The sequence below is a fragment of the Tiliqua scincoides genome, chromosome 8, assembly GCF_035046505.1.
Source record: "Tiliqua scincoides isolate rTilSci1 chromosome 8, rTilSci1.hap2, whole genome shotgun sequence".
Lineage (NCBI taxonomy): Eukaryota > Metazoa > Chordata > Lepidosauria > Squamata > Scincidae > Tiliqua > Tiliqua scincoides.
In genome coordinates this window covers 24,561,334-24,576,368 of record NC_089828.1, presented here as the reverse complement: position 1 = coordinate 24,576,368, position 15,035 = coordinate 24,561,334, and the positions used below count along the sequence as shown (strand labels likewise).

Sequence of the window (15,035 nt, the reverse complement as noted above, 5' to 3'; positions counted from 1 at the left end):
CTAGATAATAATGGCATCTGTGAAGATTATGGTTGTTGGTCTCACTAGAGCAGCGATTTTCAACCAGTGTGCCATTGCACATTGGTGTCCCACGAACGGTTCACAGGTGTGCCATGGGGATTTGGGGGAGGGTCATTTATTCATAGGGTCATTGGGGTGTGTTTCCCCCCCCCCAGCAGCATGGTGTGCCTTGTCAATTGTCAAAAAACTGATGGTGTGCCTTAGCAATTTTAGTGCCTTGTCCATGTGCCATGAGATGAAAACAGTTGATACTCACTGTATGAGAATTTGATGGAACCTTGGGGACAGGCTTTCACAGATACTTTTTCATCCAAGGATGGCTTCACAGGTGGGCCTTGGTGGGCACACGCATGGTGGCGCATGCCCCTACGGGGCTGGTGCTCACAATCATGCTAAGTCAAGCCCTAAAGGTCCACTGCCACCTACAATCACCCAATAAGCCTATGTCCCTGTGATACTGCCTTCATCATTGCCTGTATCTGAGGCTGGTGCCCTGGAGAAGGACTTGCATCTGTCAGCTGCTTGATTCCTGGGCACCATGGGGGGGGCAGGGTAGCTGGGACAACCATATGCTTTCCAAGCATAGAGTAGCACACCATTGGTGAACACCTAGCAGGGTTTTTGCCAGTGCTCTCCCCCCCCCCCCAAAAAAACTGAACTCATCAATCCATCTATTTATTTCCTGACAAGGAAAGTGGGATATAAATGGAAAACCTGCTATATAAACACCTGCTACTGTTGTTGATATAATGTGATATGTTATTTTCACAGGTGGTTGGCAACCTTCAGTCTTGAAAGACTATGGTATAAGCCTACAGCACCTGGTATTCCCAGGCGGTCTCCCATCCAAGTACTAACCAGGCCTGACTCTGCTTAGCTTCTGAGATCAGACGAGATTGGGCATGTGCAATTGCACAAAACTCTGTTTTGAAGTTCGTCAGGGAAGAGAGGTTCAGGACAGTGGCGTCACTAGGGTTTCCATCACCCAGTGCAGGAGACCAGCACGTAATCCCCATGTTGGACCTCCTTCCATGCAGTGGGCGGGGCAATGCCCTGGGTGGTATGCATGGTGATGAACCATCAGCCCCATGCTGGGTTTTTTGGATGTAACGTTTGATAGAATAGAGATATTTCAGTGCAGTTTGTTCCATTGCAAACTGTTACCCTCCACATGCCCAATCTCGTCTAATCTCGGAAGCTAAGCAGGGTCAGGCCTGGTTAGTACTTGGATGGGAGACCGCCTGGGAATACCAGGTGCTGTGGGCTTATACTATAGTCTTTCGAGACTGAAGGTTGCCAAACATTCTGCATGAAATTCTTTGTCAAGTGATATATAACATGATGGCATTATTCCAAAATACCAAGATTTTAAAAATTTTGGCCACTGGTTGTGTCACCTCCCTATGCACATCACCCAGTGCTGCCCACCTCCCCTAGCCATGCCACTGGTTCAGGATATTTTTATAATGCCTGGAAAGGGAAATATGAAAGTGAAGAGTACCATACTACGTTTCTAATTTTGTCTTCTTGCTTCTGCTCAAGAGTATGGAAGTAGACGACTCTTTCTTACGAATGGGGAGTGTATTGTATTCCTCTGCAAGGAGCAATATATTGTTTCACATAATGTCCTTTACATCCTCCCTTAAAGCTAAAAGCATCCCAATTCAGGGGGGAAAATAAACGACTATTACCTTCTGTTCCAAGCACTTGTGCCCCACCTTTCTGTCAAGATCTAGCTAACAGCAATTTAATGACAATACATATTTAACCCAACGATCCAAAGCAAACATCATGGAAATGAATCCTGAAACCCAACGGTCCCATATCAAAAGTTGCAGGCAGTAGCAATTCTGCATGATGGATCATTTTAAAAGCCGCATCCCCACAAATGCACTCTGAAGCCAATGGCATCACTATGGGGTGTGGGGGTGCTGGCCCCACCAGGTGACTATTGGCATAATATCATCATGTTGTATATCAACGGATGTGTAATTTCATGCAGAATGCAATGAAACAAACTGTATTGAAATATCTCTAGTCTATTGAAAGTTATAGCCAAAAACCCAGTGAGGGCTGGGCAATGGTACATCACCACGCCACTGCTTGGAGTGTTGCCCCACGCACTGCATGGGAGGAGATCCATCATGGGGGTGACACAATGACCTCCTGCACTGGGTGACTGACAACACTGACTGAAGCAACACAGTTTTTGCTCCTTGCAGCAAAGCAAACAGTAATGGGGTGAGGTGGGCTTGCCTTGGAAGGTTGCCCTGAATTCTGGGTACCACAACTGAGAATGCCATGTCTTTTTGTGCACATGAACCTGATGCTTGATATCTAAGGGGCCATTTTGTGCTTAGGCAGCAAATATTTGAGATATTCCTGCCCTAGCTGATTTACGGCCTTTAAAATCAAGATCAGCACCTTGAATTGAGCGTGGATACAAATTAGTTATCAATGTCAGCTGGTACAACGTGATTGCGGTGGTGTAGCTAGAAGGGATGCAAAGCATTGTTTTGCAGGGAGCTTCACCAGGGCATGTAAATGGCCCCTTCCATCCCCTTTGGGGCCAATTTGGGTGGTGGGAGCAAAATGGAGGCAAATGCCTTGGTTTGCTCCCAACACCCTGAATGACTCCAAGAGGGCTGTTTGCATGCTGTGGTGACGCTCCCTGCAAAATGTAGCACTTTGTACCTCTAGCTGTGCCACTGTGTGATCCGGCCTGCAGACTCCAGTTGAGACTCTGGCAGCTGCATTTGTAATTGATGGAAATTTCCTTGAACAGTCTTCAAGGGCTGACCCGTGCAGAGTGTGTAACAGTAATCCAATCTGAAAGTCTAACTTGGGAGGGAGATGCACTGCCTTGTGCTTCAGAGTAATCCTTCCAGAGTGACATCCTTCCAGCTTCCTGACATTTTGACAAACTTACTTTCATTTATTCAGAATGTTCATACCCGTGCAAAGGATTTCACTCCCAAATGCCAGGGGCTGCAGGGAAGAGGGGTCCCCCACCCTTCCCCAGTGTTTCGGACAATGTTTGATGCTAGGAGCACCGATAGCTATAGTGAGTATGATGTGTGTCAAAGAAACCATAACAAATATCCCTACAATAGGTTTTTCTTGCAGCGCAATCTTGGATATATCCAGGGAGCATGATTTAATTCAGGTAACCCTCCTCTCTGCTTTGCAACAAATATCAAACTCATCTTTCTCTTTTTTCATTCCTTAGGGTCAGAAAGCTTGGATAGAGAAAACCTTTTTCAAGAGAGAGTGTGTCTGCATAATTGCCAGCAGCAAAGATGCTAGCAGGTGACGTCTCATCAGCTTTCATACTTTGACACCACCAGACCCATGGGCAACCGGGAGCTGTAGTCTGGCTGCAGCACATAGTGGAACAAGGGCTTTCCCTCCCTCTCATCTCTTTGGTGCATTCATTTATTTCTGTTGCGGAGGAGTAGCTGGGGATGGTGGCGTAGCTGGAGGGGGCTCCGTTCCCCCCCCTTACCGGAAATGGCTCCGAAGGGAGGGGCCACTTGCCCACCGGGCTGAGGCTGCCTGCCAGACTGGGTGCTCCACACCCCCTCCAGCTACACCACCGGCTGGGGAGAAAGAAGAGATAGGTATTTGGAAGTTCAGTAAGCTGAACTCCAATTTTTTGTGTGAGTCTATGTCTGTGATTGCATGGAATTTGGCAGAATGTGTCCTGGACCCCAAATTTAGAGTGCAGACTTCTGGAAGGGTGATGGGAGTTGAGAATTTTTTGGTGTTTTCCCCTCCCCCGTTCTTTTCAAATGGAATGTTGAAGTCCTGTGCCAACTCTGACATTAACATAGCGTTGGCCGACACTTGGTGTGCGTCCACCATCTGGAGGAGGCTTGAGATGTGGTGTACATGGACGTGGTGTCTTGCCTGTGTCCCTACCATGTCTCTGCTCTGTTTCAGGATGCACACTGGCATTTGTTGTGCCAGCACTGGTAGTGCATGGCGTGGTCCTGTGCCGGCATCTGTGGCTTGTCTGTCGGCGGAACTGGGGCAGCAACGTCAGGGCAGTTGCTGTGCTGTTAGGGCCGTGATTGCATCTGTGTCTGAGGGTGTAAGCCAAGGGTTCTCAAGCATTTACAGGGGTGCTGTGCAGCCTCTTCTTGGCTCGCTGGGCCAAGATCACACAAAATCTCACACGAACAGCAAGAATTGCACAAGATCACACAAGGTTCCATGAGTTCTCACGTGATTGCACGAGATTCATGAGATTTCATGTGATCGCACAAGTTTTCATGAGATCTTGTGCAATCTCACACTATCGCCCAAGATTTTGCATGATCTTAGCCTGGCAAACTGGGAATAAGAGGCTACTCAGAGCCGGTGTGAATGCAAAGGGTGCCACAACTACTGTGAGTTTGGGAAATTCTGGTGTAAGCCATTTCCTATGCCATTCAGGCTGGTGTTTCAGAAGTATGGGATTGCACTCCAAGAAAGCTGTCCTCTTCTGAGATCTCATTATTAGTGTCAACACTAACCTGCAGCAGCAATCCAGGGTTTCACTCACAACTCCTTCCTAGCTGTACTTGGAGATGCCAGTTGTTGAACCTGGGAATACACCTTTGCCTTTTGTTTTGTCAATCAGGTCTTGATTTGGACTTCAATATGCAATTTAGAACCCAATCCTAGGCATGTCTGCTCAGAAGTAAACCCCATGATAGTCAGTGGGGCTTACTCCCAGGAAAGTGAGGATAGGATTGCAACCTTAGGCTGCAATCCTAACTACACTTTCCTGAAAGTAAGCCCCATTGAACAAAATAGGACTTACTTCTGAGAAGACCTGGTTAGGATTCTGCCCTTAATTAATCAATTGATTTAAATGAGTTGTTTTTTTTAAAAAAAAGTTGTCTAAAAACATCCCTGATTAATTGGGCGGATTTTTTTAAAAATTGTATTTTTAAATACCAGTGCTTATGAAAATTCCTGTCATCTGCAACAATTTCAGAGCCAAATTGGATGTTTTTAATTTTAATTAATGTATTTATTGTTGTTGTCATCATTAGTAAACAAGAGATACAAAATGACAATTGCAATAAATAAACAAAAAGGGTCTTACAGTTATTTTGCATTTTAAAAAAACATCCAGTGCAAGAGAGATAAATATATACAGTGTACATGTGGTTGAACTCTGTCTAAAAACTTGTCATTCCAAAACATAACAAAGATTACTTCTTAATAAACATATTAATCTGAAGTGACTGAATGTGATAAGTTAACAGAGGAGACAAAACAATATCACAAAACTCAATGAACCAATCTGATAGAAGCCATGTGTCTGGCTTTTCCCATGACCGGCCACAGTTCATTTGACTGCTTCCAATGATTCAAGATAAGATCAACCTCATTACTACGTACATCCTTGAAATCAAACTTACTAGGTCTGCAGTCCTATCCACTCTTACCTATGAGTAAGGTCCATTGACTATAATGGGACTTACTTCTGAGTAGGTTGTTGGCATCCTTCAGTCTCAGAAGACTATGGTGTCACGCTCTGAATGGTGGTTCTGGAACAGAGTGTCCTCTCCAGTGCGCGAAGCCTGGATAAAATAGGTATGGAGGATAGGCTCTTACCCATGCAGCAAATCCCCCCTCTCCACGTCGCTGAAATGGTCCAATGGAAAGGCAGAGGCCAATACAGTTGGTTCCAGCGGCGTCGCAGGAGTTGCCAGAACGTGACTGTGTTCAGCCATGAACTGCCTCAGGGACTCCGGCTCGGATTTTGCCTCGAGGTTGACTCCTGAAGCCTTCCATAACTGGATGTAGCCACAGGGCAGTGGAGGTTTGGGATCAGAGTTTTCCTTCTCTCAGATGAGCTCCCTTCCCAGGCTGACGAGTCCCATCTACCCGGTGGCTGAGTAGATGAGTAGACATGCATAGGATTGTGTTCTAAGATGTCTTCCATTGGGCAACAGCCCTAATCTTGCTATATTGTGCAGCAAAAGAGACAGATTTTCTACATCAGCTGCTGGGGCACAGCCTCATAGTTGCTATTCTGGCTTATTGTCATGCAGGTGCTGCTGTGGCCATCTCCTAACCCAACACTTCCCAATTCCTCCAAGTATAACCGCTGACAAAAATGAGGAAGACCCCACAAAGCAAGCGGTTACTCCTGCTGAGAAATGGTCTGTCAGTAAACACACCCAAGCATTTCCGACGGATGCCTATGGAAATCTCGAATTCCAAGGAGGAGGGCACACCAATAAGTCCATGGTAAGTGATGGGGATGTTTTTTCCAACTTGGCAGACATGGTCTGGAAGAAGAGAGTGCTGGACTTCGAGGGCTGATATTACCATGATCTGCTACTTTAGGGGAGGCTCCACCCACCTGGTGCCGGAGATGGCATGCCAAAAGTTGCCCCCTTCTTGCCCAGTGGTGTGGCAGCCACTGCTTCTCCCACTACCTAGATTGGACAAGGAAGAGGGGGATAGACTTGAAGAGTACGTGCGGAGGAAAGTGTTCGGTTAGGGTCTCTGATGCTCCAGTTTTCATCTGACACTCTAGTCCAGGGGTGCCCAAACCCCAGCCCGGGGGCCACTTGCGGCCCTCAGGGGCTCTCAATCAGGCCCTCGGGGAGCCCCCAGTCTCCAATGAGCCTCTGGCCCTCCAGAGATTTGTTGGAGCCCATGCTGGCCCGACACAACTGCTGTCAGCAAGAGGACGACTGTTCGACTTCTCACCTGAGCTATGGGACAAGGGCTCCCTCCACTACTGGCTGTTTCACGTCTGTGATGCAGTAGTGGCAGCGAAGGGAAGGCTGGCCTTGCTTTGTGCAAGGTCTTTTATAGGCCTTGAGCTACTGCAAAACCTTCATTCATTCATATAAGTTCCATCTCTGATATATTCATCTATTTAAATTTATTCAAATTTTAAATTGTAAATTAATTCCTTTTTTTCCTGGCCCCTGACACAGTGTCAGAGAGATGATGTGGCCCTCCTGCCAAAATGTTTGGACACCCCTGCTCTAGTCCACCACTCTCCTCTGCTCTCCCTCTTCCACTCCATCTTCCTTTTTCCAATTCAGGGAGTAGAAGGAGGACCAGTGGAGGTGAGGAAGTGCGTGGAAGTGGGTGCTGCTCTCCAGTGTACTGCCTCAGGCAGTCAACCTGCCTCATCGATGGGCCAGGTTTGGCTCCACTAGACTGGGATTTCAGTTCAAGTATATCCTGAGGTGAATTTGAGAAATATATGGATTCCTCATTTGGGCAGAACAGCTGCAGAATGTTGAGAGAAGCCTTAAGAGCTATGGCCAGTGATATTTCTTGGGACAGGGAACAAAGTGGCATGTGCCACTGCTATCTACTGGTGGGGAGGGTTCTCAGTGGGGGAAAAACACCCTGCAGATTGAGAACTATGGGACCAATCCTATCCAATTTGCCAGTGCCAGTGCAGCCATGCCAATGGGGCATGCACCACATCCTGTGATGGGGAGGTAGTCACAGAGGCCTCCTTAAGGTGTGGGAACATTTGTTCCCTGACCTTGGGGTTGCATTGCAGCTGTGTTGGTGCTGGAAAATTGGATAGGATTGGGCCCTGCATCTCAGGGAGATGCTAGGTTAGCTAACCTATCCCTGACACCCAGGTTTATGAATGGATGACACAAGCATATTAAATCTTTCATCTGTCATCTGAAGTGATAGAGACCAGAAACAGTGTTATCCCTTGATCTGCTCTTTGCATAGACCAAGCCACAGGCAGAGATTCTGGTGCCTTTGAATGGAACACAGATTTTTCTGCCTTCCTACTCCTACTACTGTTGTTTTATGTTGTCTTATTAATTTACTGAAAAATCTTCTCTGTATTGGTTTGACTCACCCCATGGACAAGCAGTATAGCCTTGAATTTATCAAGGAATGTTGCCTTACTGGATTAAGGGGATGAAACTGATAGGCAGACCAAAGAGGACTTCACACAATGCATCATTAATTTATAGAAATCACTGATATATGTTGTGATGTTGCTGTTGGATAGCTGTACAAAAGAGGTTAGAAGATGAATGGAGAAGGAGAGGTCGATCAATGGCTAGTAGCCGTGAGCGCTAAATGGAACATCCGTGGTTGCAGACAGTGTACCTCTGAGTAACAGTCACTTGGAAGCAATTCCTTCCCATCCTGCCCCAGGGGTTCATGGAGACATCCAACTACAGGAAGCTGAACTGGGTGAACCTTTGATCTGATCTAGGTGCCCTCTTATGCCTTAATCCTTGTGCCCATCTTGTTTTGCAGTATATCAGAGTGTCATACGACACAAAGCCAGACTCACTGCTCCACCTCATGGTGAAAGACTGGCAGCTGGAACTCCCCAAACTCTTAATATCAGTTCACGGGGGGCTGCAGAACTTTGAGCTGCAGCCCAAACTGAAGCAAGTGTTTGGAAAAGGTTTAATCAAGGCGGCCATGACAACAGGTGCTTGGATCTTCACCGGAGGAGTCAGTACAGGTAAGAAATGGATTGTCACAGAATCGCAAAGTGTTAGAATTAGAAGGGTTCCTTAGAGGACATCTAGTCCAACCTCCTGCTCTATGGTGGCTACAGCATCCTTGACAGGTGACCATCCAGCTTCTATATAAAAACCTTCAATAAGAGAGAGGTCACAACTGCATGAGACAGACTGTTCCAGTGCCAGGCAGATCTTACAGTTAGTTCCTCATGTCTAGTCTTCCATTCAAGGTTTCATACAATGCATAGTTATTCACACATTCCATTTAGTACAGGAATGGTGTACGCAGATGGCTGGTCTGTGAAACTGAACATCCACTCACACAGAAACGTGTACATGAGTAGAACACAACGTGTAAACCAGTTCAGATAGATTTTTTTCCAACATATGAAACTGCGCCAAATTGCTGCATAGGCTCTGTTCCATGTGGCCATCAGTCCAAGTTCTGTAACAAGAGGCACACAGCCCAGGATTCCCTTAATAAATGGGAAAGGTGGTGTTCTTGTGGGAGAGGGGTCCCTAAGTCATCTGTAGATGCCCCTCAGGAAGACTTTAGTAGCCTTGGTCTCTCTTGCAGGTGTCATTCGCCATGTAGGAGATGCCTTGAAAGATCATTCTTCCAAGTCCAGAGGACGCATTTGTGCCATAGGAATTGCCCCATGGGGCATTGTGGAAAACAAGGAGGATCTGATTGGGAAAGATGTAAGTTCCCCATGCTTCCTTTGGATTTTTGCTTTTTGCTGCTACCAGTTGCTGAAATGTATTCAGGTCCAATGTGGGAGACTATACCTTTTTCACAGGACAAGCATCAGCAGATGTGTATTTCTGAAACAGATATCACCCTGCCTGCTTTCTGCCTTTTATTCTATGGGGCCAACAAAGTGGCAGCTTTTTATATCAAAGTGACATGAATGTGTAATACTGGGAGGCTTAGAGGTGCTTGCTTTCTCTCTAAGGGTTTGCTTGCATGATCCGGGATACCACATTATTTCAGAGACTGTTGATTCAGGGCCCCCAGCACTGTCATTTGTATAAGCATTTGATATTTTAATAAGCTGGAAGTCTTTCATACTCAGGCTGCAGTTTTATCTATACTTACCTGGGAATAAGCCTCATCAACTATAATGGGACATACTTCTGAGGAGATATAGGATTGGGCTCTAAGCACCCAATCCTATCCAACTTTCCAGAGCTGGTGCAGCCGCAATGCAGCCCTGAGGTAAAGGAACAAACATTCCCTTACCTTGGGCTCTGTGACTACCCTGTCACCACAGAGCACAGTGTGCAACCCATTGACATGGCTGCAACAGCTCTGGAAAGTTGAATAGGGTTAGACCCTAAGTCATTTTCCTATTTTGAAGGTGGTGCAACCGACAACAGTGCACAGAAGGAATACCTACATTAAACATGTATCATTTTTATACTTGCTTAATTGCTATGGCTTTTACCCAACAATTCTTGAAGTTGTAATTTAGTGAGAACATTGAGCGGTCTGTTCAGCAGTCTCTAGGCCCCTCCATGGAGCCACAGTTCCAGGAATCCCAGCTAGGGAGGTAAAACTGTCAAGCTGTCAATGCCTCAATCCTATTGGGTTTATACAGTGAAAGGTTGGCATCCTTCAGTCTCAGAAGACTATGGCATCACACTCTGAATAGTGGTTCTGGAACAGTGTCCTCTCCAGTGCGCGAAGCCTGGGTAAAGTAGATATGGAGGATAGACTGTTACCCATGCAGCAGATTCCCCCTCTCCATGTCGCTGAAATGGTCCAATGGAAAGGCAGAGGCCAATACGGTTGGTTCCAGCGACGTCGCAGGAGTTGCCAGAACGTGACTGTGTTCAGCCATGACCCGCCACCTTAAGTCTCCTTGCAGTGGTGCAAATGTCGCACCACGATTGCATGCTATAGAGCTGCTGGCGGAAATGGCCGGAAGCTCCACATGTTTACCAGAACTGCCCATACACTCCAGCAGTGCAGATAAGGTGGCGGGGGGAGTGGCCCAAACCAGGGAGGGGTTGGTTCAAAGGCAGGATGGGGTGGGTCTCAGCAGCAATTGCTTATGCTAGATCCTATCCCCTTTTCCCACCCAGAAATGCCCCCTTCCTTTCCTTGGACTTAGGCCAGCAAAACAGGTGACATATGTCTGAGAAAATCCATTGGCACCAGGCCTTTTTACTATAAGTAGTAAAAAAAAAAATTAAATATTTTTACTTACCTCTTGCTGGCCATCTGATCAAGCAGATCAGTTGCTGGCCACCATAGCATGCAGTACGCACTCCATTGGTGGTACAGTATGCTCTGGACTAGCAGGGGATAGGATTGGGGTATAACTTTGGTAGGCCCAGACGCTGCTGTCCATTTAAACAGCTGAGCAGATGGAAACTATTTTGGTTGTTCTTCATTTTAAATAAGAATGGCCCTTTTTGTTTTTGACAGGTGACAAGAGTTTATCAAACCATGTCAAACCCACTAAGCAAACTCTCGGTGCTCAACGGTTCCCATACGCACTTCATCCTCGCTGACAATGGCACTCTCGGCAAATATGGGGCGGAAGCCAAGCTGAGACGCCAGCTGGAGAAGCACATCTCACTCCAGAAAATCAACACTCGTAGGTTTTATGCGACTTGTGTAGTGAGGTGTCATGGCAGGGAAGTGTTATGATCGTACTAATTCACCAGTCAAAGGATTGGTGAATTCATCTGCAACTAATACTTTCCTGCCATTTATAACTGGTGTATAAGGATGCTGATCAGATCCTCATGTCTGCAGTCAAAGCCACAGACAGGTCAGGAACTGAATTTTAAAATGTTTTAAACGTATTTGTGTCCTGTGCTTTGTCCAAGAAGATCAGGGCAACTTACATCTCCATCCACCCCTACTCCATCTAAACTGCCACACTGGACTGTTATAAGTATAGTCCAGTGTGGTAGTTTAGACTGAGTAGTACCGACCGTTCCAAGATCTCCAACAGCCCAATCTTATCTACATCCCCCCCAGAGCCACCGGAGCACATGATGCATCCTGGGAGAAAAAGTCCTAAAGGTCTCCTCTGGGTAAGAGAACAACTTGCCCAGGGAAAAGCCTCCACTGCCCTAATGAGTCTACTTGGACATGTGTCAACAATTTTGCTGATGAAAATTCGAGTAGAACCAGAAAGGCGCATCGAGGCCTGGGTTTTGGGTAGGATATTAGTGCTACTGTGACTGATACTGTCCCTTTCCAAGCTTCAACTCATAGCCCTCCCCGTGCTGGTCTCTGCCCTGTTCCTCCCCCACCCTGTTATGCCCACCCCTTGCAGTGACTTACCAGTGCCGGGGCTTTCCCTGGGTCCATTGGCACATGACTGCTTATCACCTGCAGCAGTGGCCCGGTTATCCGAGATGGCATGACGCCTTTTGCAGCTACTGCAAAGCTTTTCCGTCTCCATGACTGGAGTTGTGGGGGCACAGTGTCCCCATAGGATTAGGCCCCAAGTGACCTTCATGATGGAGGAAGAACTTGAATTCCAGTCTCCCCAGTCTCAGTCTGACACTTTAAAAACTGCACCATGCCAGGACAGAGATTAAAAAGTGGGTTACTTAGAGCACAGTCAGTTGGCTGTTTTGTAGAGGGTTGGTTGGTTTGTTGCAAGTTCAGATCACCCCTGGACAGCTTAATTTCCTTTATGTCCTGGGGAGGGAGTTGAGAACGCAACTATCTCAGTATCAGAGCACATGTTTTGCGTACAGAAGGTCCTAGAATCCTCAGCATCTCCTGTTAAAAGGGTCTCAGTTTAGAGGTCCACACTGTCTGATGGGCCACATGATTAGCTCCATCTCTTGAGCCCCCAGTTCAAGTGGTGGTGGTAGCACTCAGTGCATCATCAGGGTGTGGGTACGGTGCATCCTGGGGGGCTTGGTGCACAACATTGCCCTGGGGCCCCTGCAACTTGGTGCCACACTGTGCATGTGAGATGCTTCAATTTGTACGTGCAATTTTTTTTTACATGGATGCACTTAAAGCGTAGCCTGTAAAGTGACAGTGCTTAGATCCTGTTACAAGCCTGCTTTCAAAAAAAGCAGCAATTAACAGTAGTACCTCTGTCTGTCTGTCTCCATCACCAATAAGTGCATGGAAAATGGCCTAGCCTGCTTGTGCTTTCCATCTTTGTCTCCAGGAGATGTGCTGAGAGGCACATAGTACTTGTCAAACAAGCACTCTGGCCTGAGAGATAAGACAATTCAGTCCTGAGTGGCTGTATACATAATTAAGTGCCTTCTTTTTTAATTCTTTTTGTTCTCTTGTTCCCCTTCCATTGCCTAGTACCACAAATCTGAAAACGTGCCAAAGATAACAGGCCTTTTCCTGCCAGCCCCACCTAAATATCCATCCATTGGCACTAATCAATGCCCTTGTCAAGAATTCTGGCAGAGAAGCTAACAAATCAAATGGACACAGAGGCTGACTTCTGAGCCTGGACCTAAACTCAGAACATGCTCTTAATCCCAGGGGTCAGTCCCAGAATATGGACAAAGTGACATTTTTCTTCCTGTCAAATAATTTGGGGTGACCTCCTAGACCTTGGGTTCACCCTCTGAAAACAACTGGCAGTACATTCAGGACGGACAAAGAAAGGACACTTGGTTCATCTGGCAGTAGACTGTAGCCTGCATAAATTTATGGTACAATCAATTAATTAGTTTGTAAGGACCCAACAAACTGTCATTTTTGCACCTTGAGGGTTACCTTTATTGCTGTTTTTGGCATAATTTTCATAAAGAGACACAAAGGGACTGCAACCAATATTATTCTCATTGCAATGATCATTGATCAGCGGCTGGTGTTCAGAGCAGTGTGCCCTGATGTGCCAAATCAACTCATCCAATGCCTTAACGTTGTCATTCAGGAATCATTCCCCTTTTCGTAAAATAACAGACTGAACTGAAGCACACTGGTGTCTGGTATTCTTTTGTGGTTGAATTAAATGTGGTTGGATGACCAGAAACCATCTCTTACAAAAGCACCTATTTGTGCTAGGAATTATCCATAAGGAGCTTTCCATAAGAAGTTATCTCTTAGTAACGCTTCATAGTGGTAAGGAGAGTGTTTTTTTACTTTAAGCATCTGCCACCCCTGTCCGTTTGATACTTAGCATGGTGCACAATTTGGGGATAATTTTTGTTTTCCTTTTAGCCCAGCAAGTTCCTGCCATGTGAGCAAGTCTGCATGGATCACGTGACCTGTGGGCTTCCCTTTGTCATCCTATGCCTGGAGATCACAGTGAGGCAGGGATAGCAAAGGGGTGCTCAGCTGTCGTCTCTAACGTCGGCCATTCTTTACAGCCTTATAAGGTTATCCTGGTGTTTTTTGGTCTTGGGGGAGCCCAGTGGTGACACAAACTGATGTTGCTTTGATATGCCTCTTGCTGCCCTGAAAAAACCAGAGATCATTTCATTGTTGTTCTTTCAGAGGTACTGTGCGGTTTCGCAAATTGTCCAATAGTCTTCTCTTGTCTCATTCTCCAGTATTCACATAACATCCTGGTTTATAGAGAAACTGAAACTTCTACTATTTTCTGAATGTTCAGCTTTTAATTGCTTGCCTGGTTTGTCCTGCAGGACTGGGGCAAGGTGTCCCTGTGGTTGGACTGATCGTTGAAGGGGGTCCTAATGTGATCTCTATCGTCTTGGAATGCCTACGTGAAGAACCTCCACTTCCCGTTGTCATCTGCGATGGCAGTGGTCGCGCATCGGATATTTTATCCTTTGCACACAAGTACTCCGAAGAAGGAGGGTAAGGCTAACAGACATGTTAGACCAGTGATTTTTCAACCACTGTGCTTTTGCACATTGGTGTGGTGTGAATGGTCTGAAGGTGTGCCATGGGAGTTTGGGGGAGAGAGGGCCATCGGGGGCTGTGAGCCCCTGGCCAGCAGTGTGGTGTGCCTTGTCAATTGTCAAAAAAACTGATGAGTGCTGTGAGAATTTTAGCACCTTCTCAGTGTGCTGTGAGATGAAAAAGGTTGAAAATCACTATGTTAGACTTTGGGCACAATCCTGACCTGCAGATGGGCCGGATTTTTTTAGAAGAAAGCTTCCTCTTGATTCCTAAAGCCTCAAAATATGGATTTTTTTCTTGTTATTTTAGCATCATAAGTGAGTCTCTGAGGGACCAGCTCCTTGTGACCATTCAGAAAACATTTAACTACAGTCGAAATCAAGCACATCAGTTGTTTGTCATTCTCATGGAGTGCATGAAAAAGAAAGAACTTGTAAGTATTTATCATTTAATTCACACACAAAAAAACCCTGTATCATTTGCAGCGGTTTTGCAGAGATTAGTGTTTCTCATAAATGAATCATAAAGATAGGGCATGGATACTGCATACTTAGAGTGGTTTAATAATGCCCAAACAGTAGAGCAAAACAGGTGTGTCTGCACTACAGAACTTGGGGTTTCACCCATTTCTGCCCAGCCCACAGATGTACACATTTGATCCCTGCTGAGTATATGAAAAGTTGGGCAGAAATGGCTTGTGCAAGGAGAGGATTTATAATGCT

At 46.2% G+C, this 15,035-nt stretch overlaps 1 protein-coding gene across 1 annotated transcript in view; it reads left to right on the top strand.

Annotated features, from left to right (window-relative positions):
- The first annotated feature begins 3,054 nt into the window (after positions 1-3,054).
- TRPM1 (transient receptor potential cation channel subfamily M member 1) overlaps positions 3,055-15,035 on the top strand; it is a 53,885-nt gene continuing 41,904 nt past the window's right edge. The window contains exons 1-8 of the mRNA XM_066635507.1: positions 3,055-3,096; positions 3,251-3,330; positions 6,072-6,270; positions 8,284-8,497; positions 9,076-9,200; positions 10,933-11,104; positions 14,094-14,268; positions 14,623-14,746. Coding sequence (XP_066491604.1) covers positions 3,055-3,096; positions 3,251-3,330; positions 6,072-6,270; positions 8,284-8,497; positions 9,076-9,200; positions 10,933-11,104; positions 14,094-14,268; positions 14,623-14,746 — 1,131 coding nt within the window. The remainder of the gene's footprint in view (positions 3,097-3,250; positions 3,331-6,071; positions 6,271-8,283; positions 8,498-9,075; positions 9,201-10,932; positions 11,105-14,093; positions 14,269-14,622; positions 14,747-15,035) is intronic.